The sequence below is a fragment of the Schistocerca gregaria genome, chromosome X (assembly GCF_023897955.1).
Source record: "Schistocerca gregaria isolate iqSchGreg1 chromosome X, iqSchGreg1.2, whole genome shotgun sequence".
Lineage (NCBI taxonomy): Eukaryota > Metazoa > Arthropoda > Insecta > Orthoptera > Acrididae > Schistocerca > Schistocerca gregaria.
Genome location: NC_064931.1, coordinates 68,144,408 through 68,161,410, shown reverse-complemented (window position 1 = coordinate 68,161,410; position 17,003 = coordinate 68,144,408). Strand labels below are relative to the sequence as shown.

General features: G+C 42.9%; 1 protein-coding gene across 1 annotated transcript in view; it reads right to left on the bottom strand.

Moving 5' to 3' along the window:
- The window catches only part of LOC126297906 (mucin-19-like), a 138,334-nt gene extending 122,697 nt beyond the window's left edge, over positions 1–15,637 (bottom strand). The window contains exon 1 of the mRNA XM_049989215.1: positions 15,602–15,637. Coding sequence (XP_049845172.1) covers positions 15,602–15,637 — 36 coding nt within the window. The remainder of the gene's footprint in view (positions 1–15,601) is intronic.
- Positions 15,638–17,003: the final 1,366 nt, after the last annotated feature.

Sequence of the window (17,003 nt, the reverse complement as noted above, 5' to 3'; positions counted from 1 at the left end):
GCAAAACGAGGATAATGGAATATAGTCGAATTAAGTCGGGTGATGCTGAGGGAATTAGATTAGGAAATGAGACACTTAAAGTAGTAAAGGAGTTCTGCTATTTTGGGAGCAAAATAACTGATGATGATCGAAGTAGAGAGGATATAAAATGTAGACTGGCAGTGGCAAGGAAAGCGTTTCTTAAGAAGAGAAATTTGTTAACATCGAGTATAGATTTAAATGTCAGGAAGTCGTTTCTGAAAGTATTTGTATGGGGTGTAGCCATGTATGGAAGTGAAACATGGACGATAAATAGTTTAGACAAAAAGAGAATAGAAGTTTTCGAAATGTGGTACTACAGAAGAACGCTGAAGATTAGATGGGTAGATCACATAACTAATGAGGAAGTACTGAATAGGATTGGGGAGAAGAGAAGTTTGTGGCACAACTTGACTAGAAGAAGGGATCGGTTGGTAGGACATGTGTTGAGGCACCAAGGGATCACCAATTTAGTATTGGAGGGCAGCGTGGAGGGTAAAAATCGCAGAGGGAGACCAAGAAATGAATACACTAAACAGATTCAGAAGGACTGGGAGACGAAGCTTGCACAGGATAGAGTAGCATGGAGAGCTGCATCAAACCAGTCTCTGGACTGAAGACCACAGCAACAAGAAGTCACCTGATCGGTATGAAATCCCAACTCGGGTTTACAAAGAGTACCCTAGGGCACTCGCTGGCCGTTTACCTAGCTTACATTTAAGGCTTATCTCTCGCCCAGCACGAAGTCCCAAGCGACTGGTAGAAAGTGCAGGTCGTTTCTGTATATAAGAAGGGTAAAAGAATAGACCTGCAAAATTACAGACCAATATCCCTAACTTCTTTTTGTAGCAAAATCTTTGAACAAAATCTCAGTTAAAAAAAAGCACTCAGTCTTCATGCCACGAGTGGCCTACCGGGACCATCCGACCGCCGTGTCATCCTCAGTGGAGGATGCGGATAGGAGGGGCGTGGGGTCAGCACACCGCTCTCCCGGTCGTTATGATGGTATTCTTGACCGAAGCCGCTACTATCCGGTCGAGTAGCTCCTCAATTGGCATCACGAAGCAGGGTGCACCCCGTAAAATGGCAACGGCGCATGGCGGCATGGAGGGTCACCCATCCAAGTGCCGACTACGCCCGACAGTGCTTAACTTCGGTGATCTCACGGGAACCGGGGTATTCACTGCGGCAAGGCCGTTAATCTTTGAACAAATTCTCAGTTAGAGTATATAAATTTTCTTGAGACTGAGAAGTTATCTCCACGAATCAGCATGCGTTTAGAAAGCATCGCTCGTACGAAACTCAGCTTGCCCGTTTGTCACATGCTATACTGCAAACTATGGATGAAGGGCAACGGGCAGATTCAATATTCCTAGATTTTTGGAAATCATTTGACACGGTGCCCACTGCAGCCTGTTAACGAACGTACGAGGATATGGAATAAGTTCAGTGGTATATGAATGTTTCGAAGACTTATTAAATAATATTACCCAGCATGTTGCCCTCGATGGCGAGTGTTCATCAGAGACAAAAGTATCGACAGGAGTGCCCCAAGGAAGTGTGGCAGGACCGCTGTTTTTCTCTACACACACAAATTATTTTGCGGACGGGATGGGCAGCATGATCCTGTGGTTTACGATGAGGTGTGGAAGTTGGGTGACTGTAGGAAGATGCGAGATGATGTACACAAAATTTATTGTTGGTGTGATGAATGGCAGCTAGCTCTAAATTTGAGAAAATGTAAGTTAATATGGATGAGTTGGAAAAACAAACCTGTAATGTTCGGATACAGCATTAGTAGTGTACTCCTCGACAGTCACGTCGTTTAAATGTCTGGCAGTAATGATGCAAAGCGACGTGGAATGCAACGAGCATGTGAGGACTGCGATAGGAAAGGCGAATGGTCGATTTCGGTTTATAGGGAGAAATTACGTATGTATGTTTCGTCTGTAAAGGAGACCGCATATAGGATGCTGGTCCGACATATTCTTGCGTGCTGCTCGAGTGTCTGGGATCCGTACCAGGACAGATTGAAAGAGGACATCGAAGTAATTAAGAGGCGGGCTGCACCTTTTGTTGAATGCTATTGAGAAAATTAAGAAAACCGGTATTTGAAGCTGACTGCCGAATGATTCGACTGCCAGCAACACACATGCGTAAGAAGCAGGAAGACAAGGTAGGAGAAATTAGAGCTCATACGTAGGTATATAGATAGTCGTTTTCTCTCGCACTATTTGCCAGTGGAACAGGAAAGGAAATAACTAGTAATGGTACAGGGTACCCTCCGCCATGCACCGTACGACAGCTTGTGAAGTATCAATGTGGATGCAGATTTAATTTTCTTGAAATGGTCAGTCCGCGTAAACATGCTGCCTGAATTCCTCTAGACCGTGTGGGTTCAAATTGAAGGGGAGCAAGGAATGATAGAATGAGCCTTACGAAACTAAAAAATACTTTATTATGAAAAGAAACAATAACCCAAATTAGTACATATCCTAGCACGTTTCTGAAATTAAAATCTGCTGCTGGGGAACATTCAATACTGTGTTACTCCACCACTGGTAACGTGCACTGCCCCGCCCCTGGGCATTCTGTCTAGTAACGTTTGTTCCTGAAGCCCGCGGCCCTCTCACGGTCGTCCAGTCTGCGACACACTGCAGGTTTCTTCAACTGATTTCAAGCAGACAGCGTAGGACACTCGTTGCCCTCGAGCATTATCGGCTTGAAACACGAACCTATCGCCGTGATGTTACTGTAGAGCTGGATAGTAAGCTGGCCCTTCACACAAATCTTGCACTCGCGGTGAAGAGAACCCAACGCCATTGATCCAGTTTCCATTCCAGGTGTTCCCCTGCCCACCTTCGTCGCTCACCACTGTTGTTCGTAACACACGGCATGAGTCCAAATTGATCATATGTAAATAACAAAAAGAGAATCAGGATTGGTCGTTGAAATAAAAATCTTTATTTCTGTTACAAAACGATTTCAATCACTATGTGACCATTATCAGCGTTGTAGATAAAACAGTAATAAAAGAGTCAGACTGCACTATAACAGCCGGCCAGTGTGGCCGTGCGGTTCTAGGCGCTTCAGTTTGGAACCGCCCAACCGCTGCGGTCGCAGGTTCGAATACTGCCTCGGGCATGGATGTGTGTGATGTCCTTTGGTTAGTTAGGATTAAGTAGTTCTAAGTTCTAGGGGAGTGATGACCACAGATGTTAAGTCCCGTAGTGCTCAGAGCCATGTGAACCATTTTTTTTTTTTTTTTTTTTTTTTTTTTTTGCACTATAACATACATCACCCAACTACAGAAGTAAGAACATACAGAAGAGACCGTTTGCATCAACATTCTTAGTATTAAAGCCATGTGGACCCATAAATACGAGTAGTAAAATTGGAATATGTGCACATATCAATGAAGTGTACTTGTCAGACATATACAAATGGGCTAACTGCTTACAGGGACCTACGTAGCTATGCTCATTGCCAACGCCGGAAGCAACAGTGCCGTCTTTAATGATTATTACTAAAAAATCTTTGATTACTGAAAAAGAAGATATAAAGAAATATAGTGTCTAATCCATCCACACCTCAAGAGCCCTAAAGTCCGTAAGATGACATCGTAAAATCATAAAACTGGTAGTGCTCACGCGTTCTGGAGTGTGTTTCAAGAATCATGTCCCAAAGTACGTGGTGTAACATGAACCAAACTAGAACACAGTATTGCAACCATTATATTAACGTAAAATTTAAACAAGCACTGTCAGTTTTATGATTTTACGATGCAATCCTACAGATTTTTACGTTTAAGGCTCTTGATACTTGCATGGATTAAGTACGATACTGCTTTCTATCTTCTTTTTTCATTTATAAAATATTTTTTAATAATGAACATTAAAGAGAGCGCTGTTGTGTCCGGTGTTGGCAATGAGCATGGCTGCGTAGGTCGCTGTAAGCATACAGCCCAGTTGCATTTGTCGACAAGTGCAGATATTGTAATTTCACTGCCTGTGTTTGAGTCCACAGTGCTTTAGTACTAGCTAAGTTGATCCAAACGATCTCTTCTGTATGTTCTTACTTGTATAGTTCAAATGGTTCTGAGCAATATGGGACTGAACTTCTGAAGTCATCAGTCCACTAGAACTTAGAACTACTTAAACCTAAGTAACCTAAGGACATCACACATCCGTGCCCGATGTAGGATTTGAACCGCTCGGCCACTCCGGCCAGCACTTGTATAGTTGGGCAGATGTAGGTTATGGTATACTCTGATTATTTTATTCTTGTTTTATATACAGCACTGATGATGGTCAGGCAGTGATTCAAATTGATTTGCAACAGAAATAAAGATTTCAACTTCAGCGACTAACGCTGACTCTCCTAATACTGGTGTGGTGTTAGTGGTGCACGCAACTCCCGATGCAGTCCCCATTCGTAAGTTACATACTGTCTTAATCGACAAAACCCTCGCAGTTGCTTCCAAAAGGAGAGCATGTAGTTTTGTTGCTTTTTTTTCTCGGGATACCTACGATCCACAATATCTGCTTTCGGCCTTCAGCTGGTGATGTTGACCGCGGATGAGTTCTACGAGGCACATCTTGTCTCTCTGCCTTGTCTCTCACTATAGCCGCTGAACGGTGGAGTGACGTCGTTGTGGTGTACGCCAATTCCGCGACCTGCTTCCCATGCTGACATCCCAAGTGACAATGCGCGTACCTTTTAATGTTGGCAGACTGCACATCGTACACAAGCCGCGTTGTCTCGTTCACGAGTGGAGGAAAAGTGCATTCTACTCAAATGCTCAAGTGCAACTATCATGGTAAAAAGATTCTTCGGAGTTGATTAAGAAAGAGGGAGGAAGTGGACACTTTTCTATAAAATCCACTTTGGTCGATGAGTAGCAATTTGTTTTCAACCGTTTTTAATTGTCCATACTTTTAAGTTAATTGAATCGCGATGAACCTTGCGAGTCGAATCAGGAAGAAAAAACAGGGTGAAAATTACCGAGCTCTATGAAATAAAACCGTCATAACTTCTGAACTGTTTGCGTTAGGACGTTCAAACGGCACGGTTCGTTGTGGGGTACTATGGGAATTAGTATACGCATGCGCATGGTTTGGCTTAGCGACGAAGCCCGCTTTCGTTTGGATGGCTTCGTCAATCAGCAAAATTGGCGCATTTGGGGGACTGAGGTTTCCACATTTCGCGATTCAGTAGTCTCTTCACCCTCAACAGGGGACTGTGTGGTTTGCAATGTCCAGTCACAGAATAATCGGTGCGACACTCCTCGATGGTACGGTGTCTACCGAACGGTACGTTCAGGTTTTGGAACACGATTTCACCACCATCGCGTGGACGTAACAGGGACGGTTGGAACGGCATTCTTTTGGCACTCACTGTGCATTGTGGAGTGGGGCTTTGAACAATGTAACCGCGCCCAAACTGTGCAACGGCTGCTTCACATTAGCTGACATCTTGTAGATTATAATTAAAGAATTAGAAAACTTTTGCTACCAAACTGAAACTTTGGGCACACTGACCCTTTTCCAGGGGGTGATATCGATAGCACTACTTGTTCAGTACACTGTAGTTACACATATGAAATTCGACCATAAAATTTTACTGAATCTAGGCTAATTAGTATATCAAAAATTAAATTATATGACGCCCTTCATTTAGTTGCTACTGATTAAATGATGCGATTGTTTAAGGGAAGCTCTTGATATCTGAGGTGCCACAAGGTATCAGTTACTTCCTAGATTTCGAATAAATACTGGAAAGTGAATGTGTCCGTTTCACAATGAGATAAAAAGTAGCAGGTATTTTATAGCCTTGAGATTGAATTATTCGATATGCTTGTAGTCAGTTCTGTGCTTTAAAAAGATCTTGTGCGAAACTGATTATAATTATACAAATGACGCTCCGTGAGTGAAACTTTTAATGTGAACACACGTTTTCTGTTAACTGGATGAAAAAGTATGTTCCGAGCACAGTGAGTAACGTGTGGTGTAAGGACCAGGTTTAAACCTCTGTCCAATCATCGTACTGCTTAAATCACATCTGGTGAGAGTTACGATCGGGGCCTCCATAATACGCGAGGTTGCAGCCGCTTTCACAAGACCTTGTCAAAACTAGTGCTTCGTTTGCATTGGTCCATGTTCATCACTAACAGTGGAGATGTGCTTGTAAAGAAAAAAAAGGCCACTTACATAGCGGCCAAAGAGAGAAGGAACGGAACAAGATAATACTTTTATGCTATGTTAGACTTTTAAGCGGGCTGATATAACACACTTTCACATCAGCTTACAATCAGTCGTATTGCATGGACCCCGCGGAGTGGGGTTGATAAGAAAAGATTCAATAAATTATATTTTATTTAAAGGCCACAGCACACGATCAAACTTATTTGCCTAATTCGTTCTTGTCTACCCACGGTTTTGTCAAACAAGCCCATACACGAGCCAACAAGTTGGTCAGTTTAACATTATTTTTCAAGCAGACGCTGTTGTTTATGCTGGTATTTGCCAATAGTGGGAATGGCTACACGTGGAGGTAAAGCATTTCTAGCAATGACTGCCATAGTGTTTAAGAAAAAATGACGCTGTTTTAGAGAATGGTTGAAAATGAGAAATATACACATGAAAAGCTGTTAAAGGAAAATGACTGCATCAGCTTAACTGACAATTAAAGTTTTAATAAATTGTCTAGAGTTGGCTGGGTCTCACATCGAAAAAACAGACAGAAGTACGCAAAAAATTATTCCCTACTGCTTGACCATGTAATGACAGTCGCTGGTCATCGGGGCTTAGTTGGAGCGGGACTCGTCGCTGAAGACAAGTCTACTCCAGTAAATGAAACTCCAGGCCAAGACATGTCTGAAGACGCCACGGGCAGCAGTGGGATACCAACGTGACTGTCGCACGACAGCCGGGAGTGTTTGACCTGTCATTTCATAGCAGGGCCTCTTTGGTTGTTATCCGCGGTACCAGTACGTCCACGATATTCTATGCCCAGTTGTGTTGCCCTTCACGATAAGCCATCCTGGGCTTGCATTTCAGCAAGTTAATGCCCGCCCGCACACGGCGAGAGTTTCTACTGCTTGTCTGCTTACCAAACCCTTCCTCAGCCAACAAGGTCGCCGGATCTCTCCCCGATTGAGAACGTTTGAAGCATTATGGGCAGGCCCTTTTACCAGCTCGGGACTTTGGCAATCTGACGCACCAGGTGGACAGAATCTGAGGACATCCAAAGACTCTGTTAACCAATGCTTGAATAAGGGCGAAATGTACCAACGCGTCACTGACTTGTTCAACTTGCGAAGTTCTCTCTCTTGAGTAAAGAATCGAAATTTTCTGAAATTGTAATCATTTGTTTCTCTGTACGAATACATCACATTCATCGATTTCCATCACATTAGGATAATTCCTTCATGGTGCGTCCCCCCCCCCCTCCGCCCCCCCCCCCCCCCTAGAATTTACACGGCTGGGAAAGACGCGACACCTTTACCATTGTGATAATTGCCAGTTTGTTTTAATGGTCGATCGTAGTTTCCATAGTTGTGGTCACTAACAATACAGTGAGCTAAATTGTAATAAAACGCTTTTTCACTAAACATATGCGCCGAAATATCAATACAACGTCCAGCACCATGTCAGATCTTCCGTAAACCAAAACTCCTCCCAAGAGGGAACGACAAGGTGACTGACGAAAATACGAAAATATTGCTCAAATTCCTGAATTTTTTTCTCCGGTATTAACTGTAGTAGAGAAATGGCTTTGCTACAATGACTAAAGCATACATTGATGTTTTTATTGGTATTTTTTATCGAAAAATTTTAATATCTTCACTGTGTAATTGGGATTTTTTCGAGGCAGCTCTGAAAGGAGGTAGATCGACGGTTGTCACTGTAACTCCGGTTGCGGTTATCTGAAACATGAAATTAACATACTGCCCTGATCCTTACAGATATAATTTTAGTTCATCGTAGGATTTGAAAAAAAAAATCTAGTGAAATTACAGATATTTGAAAATAATGGCCAGTTTTAGACCCCTCTCTTTAGGCCGAAAGAAAAAACGAATTATCAACGTAGAAAAAAATTTGTTACGATGAACTGACGAGAATTCAATTTGCTTTAAGAGAGACCAGAAATAATTAAAATCGCATGGGCGACGACAACCATGCCTGAAAACATGGTTTTGTGGAAATCGCGTTTAAAGTTTGACAAGCAATTGTCATATTAAAAAATGGGATAAAGCTTGAAACTTACGGGAGATCTTCGATTCCTGGTCCATAATAACTATCGCTCCGGCTACTGGATGACCGCTTTCTCCTACTTTGACCTGATAAGCCCTCATTTTCGTCCTCAAAGCCCCTTTCGTCGGTGATCGCATCGCCGCTGTCTTCTCTATCGTCACACAATCGGCGCATTTCATCGGCGATTTTGATTTAAAGGGCATTTGCCACGTTTAATACAGTATGGCCTACATTGAATAGACATACGCCAAAATTTGAAGCAATGTTGACAATTTCGCTTCGGCTGAATGTTAATTTTGGAGCGTACCACCAAACGAGAATATTGAAACTTTCATTCACATTCTGAGTAAAACCGCCCAAACAACACTCCCGCAAATCAGGTTTGCTCAAATCTGTATGAATACGGGTGATACCATCGATAACGACTTATGCCAATGGCGTTTTGTGTTGTGCACGCTCGGCTTAAAACCCTCACAGAATCGTCACTTTTTGGAGTTCGAGCATAATATTTTGGGGACGAATTCTTCAATGTATAGACATTCGAATTCCTCAATTAAAACAATTACGAGTTTTTACGACCTTCACCCTGTCGTTCTTTCACAAACACGGCCCATATTTCACAAACACTTGAAACACCACCACACATGGTCAAATATTTATCAGACGCAGTAAAGTTTGACAAATTGTTTGATGTTGACAACTTGTTTAAGTGTAAGAGAGCTGATCTATATGACCTTCGTCGCAGCCTGAATTTGTCAGTGCCTTTCTTCTACTTTATGAATTTCAATTTCTGTGCTCGAGTCCTGGTTTGGTACATAGTACTACTTTGTCAGTACATGTTGTTTAGTAAATTTAGAGTTGTGTGGCTGTGTTCTAGAGGTTGTGATGGCGTCCCCTGGTGGAGTGGCCTGTACGTAAAACCCAAAAATCTTCAGAAAAATGTGATCCCATCAGCTTAGGGCGTAAGAGACATGACGATAGCACTGAGAGAAAAATGGGGCAACCAACGTATGGAAATTACGAACGGACTCGTGCAGTAAAACTTCTTGGCAGATTGAATGCCAGACCAAGACTCGAAGTTCTGAAATTTGGAAGGTAGGAGATGAGGTACTGGCGAATGTAAAGCTGCGAGGACGGATCGTGAGTCGTGCTTCGGTAGCTAATCTGTACAGAACTTCCTCGCGAATAGGCAAAGGTTCCGAGTCCGAGTCTCGGTCCATCACACAGTTTAAATATGCCACGAATTTTCATATCAGCATACACTCCGCTACAGAGTGAAAAATTCATTCGTGGAGCATTTCCTCGAGCAAGGAATAAAATAATTCTTCTGATAGCATGAAGCTACTCTGAGTGTAGCTTTTTTTCTGTTGTATGCTCCTCCATGTTAAGGAATAACAGCCGTTTCGTATAAATGAAGACTGCGTATTATCTATATCTACGCGATTACAATGTCCGCCTGCTTAACTGGGTGGTAATGTGCTTGCCTCCCATGCAAGCGGGCCCGGGTTCGATTCCCGGCCGGGTTGGACATTTTCTCTGCTCGTGGCCTGGCTGTTGTGTTGTCTTCATAATCATTTCATCCTCATTACAGGCGCGCGAGTCGCCTAATGTGGCGTCGAATTAAATAAGACTTGCACTTGGCGGCTGACCTCCCCCGACCAGGAGCCTCCCGGCCGACGATGCCGTACATTCATTTCCATTTTTTACTGTACGATTCACAGTCAAGAACATGGAAGAAGGTTCATCGAAGCACCTTCAAGCTATTTCTCTACCGTTCCAGTCTAGAACAGCGTGCGCGAAAAACAAAAACTCATATCTTTTCGTGCGAACTCCGATTTGCCTAACTTCACGATGATATTCATTTCTCCCTATATAGGAAGGCGCCAAAAAAAAAATTTTTTTCTCACTCGGAGGGGAAAGCTGATCCAAATTTCATGAGATCATGCCACGACGAAAAAGTCCTTGTTTTAACGATTGCCATCCCAATTCGCGTATCATATCCGCATTACTCCCTCCCCTATTTTGCACTAACACAAAACGAGCTGCTCTTCTTTGAACTTCCTCAATGTAGTCTGTCAATCGTAACTGATGCGGATCTCACACAACGCAGCAGTACTCTAGAAGAGGACGGACAAGCGTAGTGTTGGCAGTCTCTTTACTAGACCAGTTGCATTTCGTAAGTGATCTGCGAATATATCGCAGTCTTGGATTGGCTTTACCCACAACGTTATCTGTGTGACCGTTCCAATTTAACTTATTCGTAACTGTAATTCCTAAATATTTAACTGAATTCACAGCCTTAAGATTTTTGTGATTTATCGTATAACCTAAATTTAGCGAATTCCTTTTGCGACTAACGAGAATAACTTTTCACTTTTCATTATTTAGATTGAATTGTCACATTTCGCTCCATACAGGTATCGTGTCTAAATCATTTTGGGATTGGTTTTGATCATCATCATCTTTACAAGACAGCATCATCTACAATCAATCTAAGGGGGCTGTTCAGATTGTCATCTAAATCGTTTGTGTAGATCAGAAACAGCAGAGAGGCTACAACATTTCCCTGGGGATCACCAGATATTACTTCTGTTTTACTCGATGACTTTCCGTCAGTTACTACGAACTTTGACCTTTCTGACAGGAAATCACGACTCCAGTCGCACAACTGAGATTATACTCCATAAGTACGCAATTTGATTGGAAGTCGCTTACCAGAGACGGCGCCAAAAACCTTTTAGAATTATAAAAATATGGAATCAACTTGACATCTCCTGGCGATACCACTTGTTACGTAGTGAGAATAGAGAGCTATTTGTGTTTCACAAGAACGATATTTCCCGAATCCGTGTTCGCTAATTATCAAAAAATCGTTTTCTTCGGGGTTAAAAAATCCTACTGCAGATCGAAGTTAGTGATATGGGTCCGTAACTTAGCGAATTACTCCTGTTTCGCTGGCCGGGGTGGCCGAGCGGTTCTAGGCGCTACAGTCTTTAACCACACGACCGCTACGACCGCAGGTTCGAATCCTGCCTTGGGCATGGATGTGTGTGATGTCTTTAGGTTAGTTAGGTTTAAGTAGTTCGAAGTTATAGGGGACTGATGACCTCAGATATTGAGTCCCATAGTTCTCAGAGCCATTTGTCCACTGTAATCATAATTAAAGAAATTTTTGGTCGGCATGGCAATACGGAGGGGTCCCCTGCTGCGGAACACCACATTCGACACTGTGTGCTGAACGGGGTGCTCCGAAACACTTGTGCCCGCGCCAGCACTGTACTGTCACAGAGCGCCGCCTATCCTGCTTTAGTAAGCACGCAAGCCTCCGACATCTATGTTCTGTGATGACGTACGGACGTCCAACTTCTTGTCGCTTACTCGTGGTTTCAGCATTCTTCAACCACTTTCCATAAATGCTCACGACAGTAGCAAGCGAACAGCAGACTTACTTCGCCGTTTCCGAGATGCTCGCTCCCAGGCACTGGGCCACAATAATCTGGCTTTTGTCAAAGTTGCTTAAGTCGGCGGATTTCCGTATTTTCTCTACTTATCATCGCTAGAATGATTCCCCATTCGTATGTGCTCCGCTCATATGTTTCTCTCACCGCGTCACGTGCCCCCAGCGCCACCGAACAGCATACGCACTTACTGTGAGATGTCATAATGTTTTTGGCTCATCTGTGTATGAGTGGGGTACCAATTTGAAATGAGACTCAAATTTTCTTTGAACCGTTCAGAAACTGTATCGTCTGCATTTTCAACACGGCTATGTCCTTTGTAAAAATTTCGGCTGAGTTTATCTCCGGCTTTAGTCAGCTTTCCACACATGCACCTACTTGAGATTCGGTGTTTTGTATCAGCGCTTGGAGCTCTGGTTCTGACCCAACACAGCTATGATAATTTACAACTACAGTACCGATTGTTGCTACGTCGTCCTGTGTTCGCCCTGAAGTCTTTTAGACTCACACCCTGCCTGAAGTTTCCCGAGACCCTCTAATGTAAAAAAGAAACACCACTCCAGTCCTTTTCACAGAGCCTCCCTCACCCGTGAAGCTGTTTACTGTGTGTAGTGGACCCCTGACCTATTAAGCGGAACTCGGAAACTCACTGCCCTGAGGCGTGAGTCGAGGAATCTGCAGCTTACACGGTTGAACGACAGTCTAAACCTTTGATTTAGACTCTCCACTCTGCTCTATACCAGAGGACTGGTTCTGTCGACTATGATACAGATGATAAGTTCTGCCTTCACCGTGCAAGCAAGAATGGCAGTCTTTAACAGTTTAGCTAGCTGCCTCAAACCAGAGAGAATCACTTCTGATTCAAAGGGACACACATCGTTGGTACTGACATGAGCCACTACTTGCAGTTGGCTGTACCCTATGTTCTTTATGGCAACTGGAAGCACTCGTTCGTCGGCTGTGGCCGAGCGGTTCTAGAGCGCTTCAGTCCGGAACAGCTCTGCTGGTATGGTCGCAGGTTCGAATCCTGCCACGGGCATGAATGTGTGTGATGTCCTTAGGTTAGTTAGGTTTAAGTAGTTCTAAGTCTAGGGGACTGATGAGCTCAGATGTTAAGTCCCATAGTGCTTAGAACCATTTGAACCATTTGAAGCACTCGTTCCACATGTGAAATGATTTCTCCCAGTATCCACACAGGGTGCAAACTGGGTTCCTTTCTCTTTTTGGCACCCATATCCCTAAGGAGCCCCATTGCACGCCTAACATTGGAGCTCCCAACTACTAGTAATCCCAACCTCTGTGAAAACTAAGATAATGCGGGCCGAGAGGCTTCCGTTGGAACAGGGCGAGTGACTGCATCTGACTCAGGATCTTTGTCAGCCACAGACAGTGACCAAAACCTGTTCGTCAGACAAACAGGGGAGGCCATCTGGTCAGCCCCTGAGAAAGTCTTTTGCTGCCTGCCACACCTCGGAACGACATCGCCCTCGAACACAAGTGATGGGTCAAACTCAGTGCAGGCAGTAGCCAGTGCGGCCAAAGTAGTGGACCCATCAGGGGACTTGTGGGACATACTGGACACGCCACGGATCCCCAGGTCTGGCCCCCCACAGCGATGCCCATTGGCAACAGCGTCAAGCTGCGGCACTGAAGCCAACACCGCCTGGAACTGTGAGTGAGTGAACAGTCAGCAGCTCCCATCTCTACCCGGCCTTCACATTTTGTCTATACTAAATACGGCGAAAATATACTCTAGACGGTTAATGAAACGCAGAACTGTGCCTTATAAATGCACAAACACTTACGAAATTTAGAAGTAAAGCTAAGGATCACAGAAGAAATTTAAAATAATTGGCATCTTATGGGAAGCTGTGTCAACTCACAAATGATAGTGGTGTACATCGGTGTGCTGCTGCAGTAATGAAAACTACCACTCAACTGATATTCGTAATATCTTTTGATGTTGTAGTTCTCACGTCAACGGAAACTAGAACACTACGTCTTTGTGGCTCATCAACTGACAAGCAGAGTATATTCCCCTGCAACACGAACGGGACACAACAAAACGAAGTTTTCAATGCTGCCTGGGGACAGCTGTTTCGTGGCTCACTTGCTAGCTGCGCTCCAATCAAATAATATTTCTAGGTTCATATTAAAATCACGTGAGAGCAGCATGCAGCGCGTTGTAGCGAGATAAGTGCTTCACTCTCAACTCACAATATGCTTTATTTGCTGAAGTGTTAAATGCTTATGATTTTACGTATTTATGCTCTTAAGCATGGACTTAATATCTTGGATCCGATAGCTAATGAAAATAAAAATAATGGGAAGTATTATGAAGGATAGTATCCAATTAAGCATGAGACGCTCGTTAGGTAAATGAAATGACATGAAATAATGACAGTCACCCGAGACCACTAGCAATGCACTCTGACTTATCATCAGCTTACGTTTTCGGCGATCCTGTGTCCCCTTACAGACGCACAATGTTTGGCCACACATTTTTCTACATGTGCGGTGGAATGTCATGGGGGTAAAAAAGAAAAAACCGTGACTAGAAAGCACAGTTTAACTTCATTTCAAACAATGGAAAGAATTTGGAGCATTGGAATGAAAATAACGGAAATTTAATTTGTATATAGATGAAAATTGATACTCCTATGATCCATTTTAAATCTTCTTGGTTTTCCATGTGAGAATAAGGTACCAATGCATGATCTCACAACTGACAAATCATGTTTCACATGTACTCAAGACATTTATCGTGGCGTTAAAGCGACGCAATCTGGAGACTGCTACACATTCACAATGAGATATCAACGTGGCTGTAGTATTTAACTCTTAGAAACACAGTGACAAGTTCCACACGGAAAAGACTACAGTTTCCACAATCAGAAATTTTCTCCTGTACCAGATCTCCTGCTAATCAACTGTAGCTTGTAAGAATTGGGATACTTTATTTTTTCGGGCAAGGAATTGATGAGTCAAATGTCTTTAAGTAGTTTATTTTCCAAAAAGTTCCAAATCAACGAAAATGCACTTACGTCACTAGTCTGAAGCGGCTGAGATTGTTTGAATACAACTTTCACTTCATGATAGCAAATATTTATTTGTATGAAAGTGCTTAGCTTCTAATGCTGCCTGTTTCGATTCACAAAGTTCCTTTATGTTGCATTAATCGGTTCACAATTTCATTACAAATTGGGAGTTTCGTTTACAGTAACCGCCATCTCGCATGATATCGCATCTGTGAGCAGATGATTTCGATGCGTCCCTCCCTCGCTCTCCTCCCCTCATCTACTCTTCCATATCACACACACTGTTCGGTCTGCCGATATGCAGTAACTGAGATTTTAGAAGGGAAAGCACTTTTTTTAAAATTCTTCTTTGCCTTGAGAGGGATAATATTCCTAATCTTTCTTCATAGTCGGCCGGTGTGGCGGAGCGGTTCTAGGCGCTTCAGTCTGGAACTGTGCAACCGCTACGGTTGCATGTTCGAATTCTGCCTCGGGCATGGATGTGTGTGATGTCCTTAGGTTAGTTAGGTTTAAGTAGTTCTAAGTTCTAGGGGACTGATGACCTCAGATGTCAAGTCCCATAGTGCTCAGAGCCATTTGAACCATTTGTTCATATACTAGAGAGGAAAGATTTTTTTGCGAACTCTGAATTTACAGCGTTCTGGAGGAAAACGGCCCCGGGCCAGTCATGACACGAAACTGAGAAACAGCACAGCTATGGCTTTCTGGCAATGGATATTCGCATTTTGAAGCGGCGGTGCCTCGTGCATACACAACTTACAGAATAAAATTGCGGCAGGGGCCCTCTCCTGGATCAATATGGACTGCGCTCGGATACGTAAGTCTTGCTGACCTTTCGCGTCGTCTTCTCGGGCGATAAAAGTTTCATGTCCTCAGGCTTATCTCTGTTCACGTTTACTACGCTCTGCACGATCATGAAAGTTCTGGAGTTAATGCCCAATGCCACACACACGAGCTGCTGTTCAGGAAATAAATATTTCTGTTATTTGTTGTTAATAATCTCACACGTAATGTGCGTTTCAGAAATTCGTGCTATATTATAGCACAAAATACTAGGGACGAGTGAAATGCGCTGTCGATCAAAGAGGGGTTCAGGTCTGAATGGGGCGCTCATTCGTTGAGTTATTGCCGTCTATTCTAAAATATTGTGAGATTCATGTAAGTCATGATCTGAAGTGCACGCATTAACTTCATGACAACTATCATAAAATCTCACGTCCTCCGCCTCACACTTACATTATCCCACCCATCAGTACGAGAAGGCAGTCAATTTAAAATGAATGTCTTAGCTTAAAAAAGCTGTTAATCAAGAAGTAACAGAACAAACTCTTAACCCTAGCAATATCAAAGTATTTTCGATAACTCGCATTACCGCTGGGGAGGGAGGGGGGTGACTTTACGCCCACGGTAAAATAAGTTAAAAAAGAAAGTTCGATAACCGTTGTCTTATATTAATAACATATTTTTTAATATACCGATGTGTAAGTAGCGTCCTGAACCTAAAAATATATTTTACAACACTCTTAACAATACCTACGCATTTTCACTAATTTGTACTACCACGCTAGGGGGTATTTTATGACAACAACAACAAAATTTTTAAAATACAAATTTAGCTAATTGTTTTGTCTTTTACTTGCAACTTACTTTTTAAAGAGATAGTGATGTGTAAGCAAGATCCTGAAACTAAAAGTACTGAAATGACATTCAATGTGGAAAGTGATATAACTATTAAGATATAAATTTTTTAACTGAAAAAATGTAAAACGCTTACGAAATCTTAAAATATAAAATAACTAAATTACAATATCTTCAAATGGTGGGCATAAAGCCCCCCTCCTGTTTCGTATTGCGAGGGTTAAAACACTAAATACGAGCTGGCTGGAGTGGCCGAGCGGTTTTAGGCGCTATAGTCTGGAATCGCGCGATCGCTACGGTCGCAGGTTCGAATCCTGCCTCGGGCATGGATGTGTGTGATGTCCTTGGGTTAGTTAGGTTTAAGTAGTTCTAAGTTCTAGGGGACTGATGACCTCAGAAGTTAGATCCCATACTGCTCAGAGCCATTTGAACCATTTTTGAACCAAAAAATATACAAAGATTTTCTGACCTACAGGTGGTGTTAGTGTGGGGAATGTTGCCTTCAAATTTTTTTTTTTTTTTTCCTTCGTGGTCATAAATAGATAGACAGCCTTTAAATTAAAAACATTTGAACGCAAATAATAAAACAATATTCA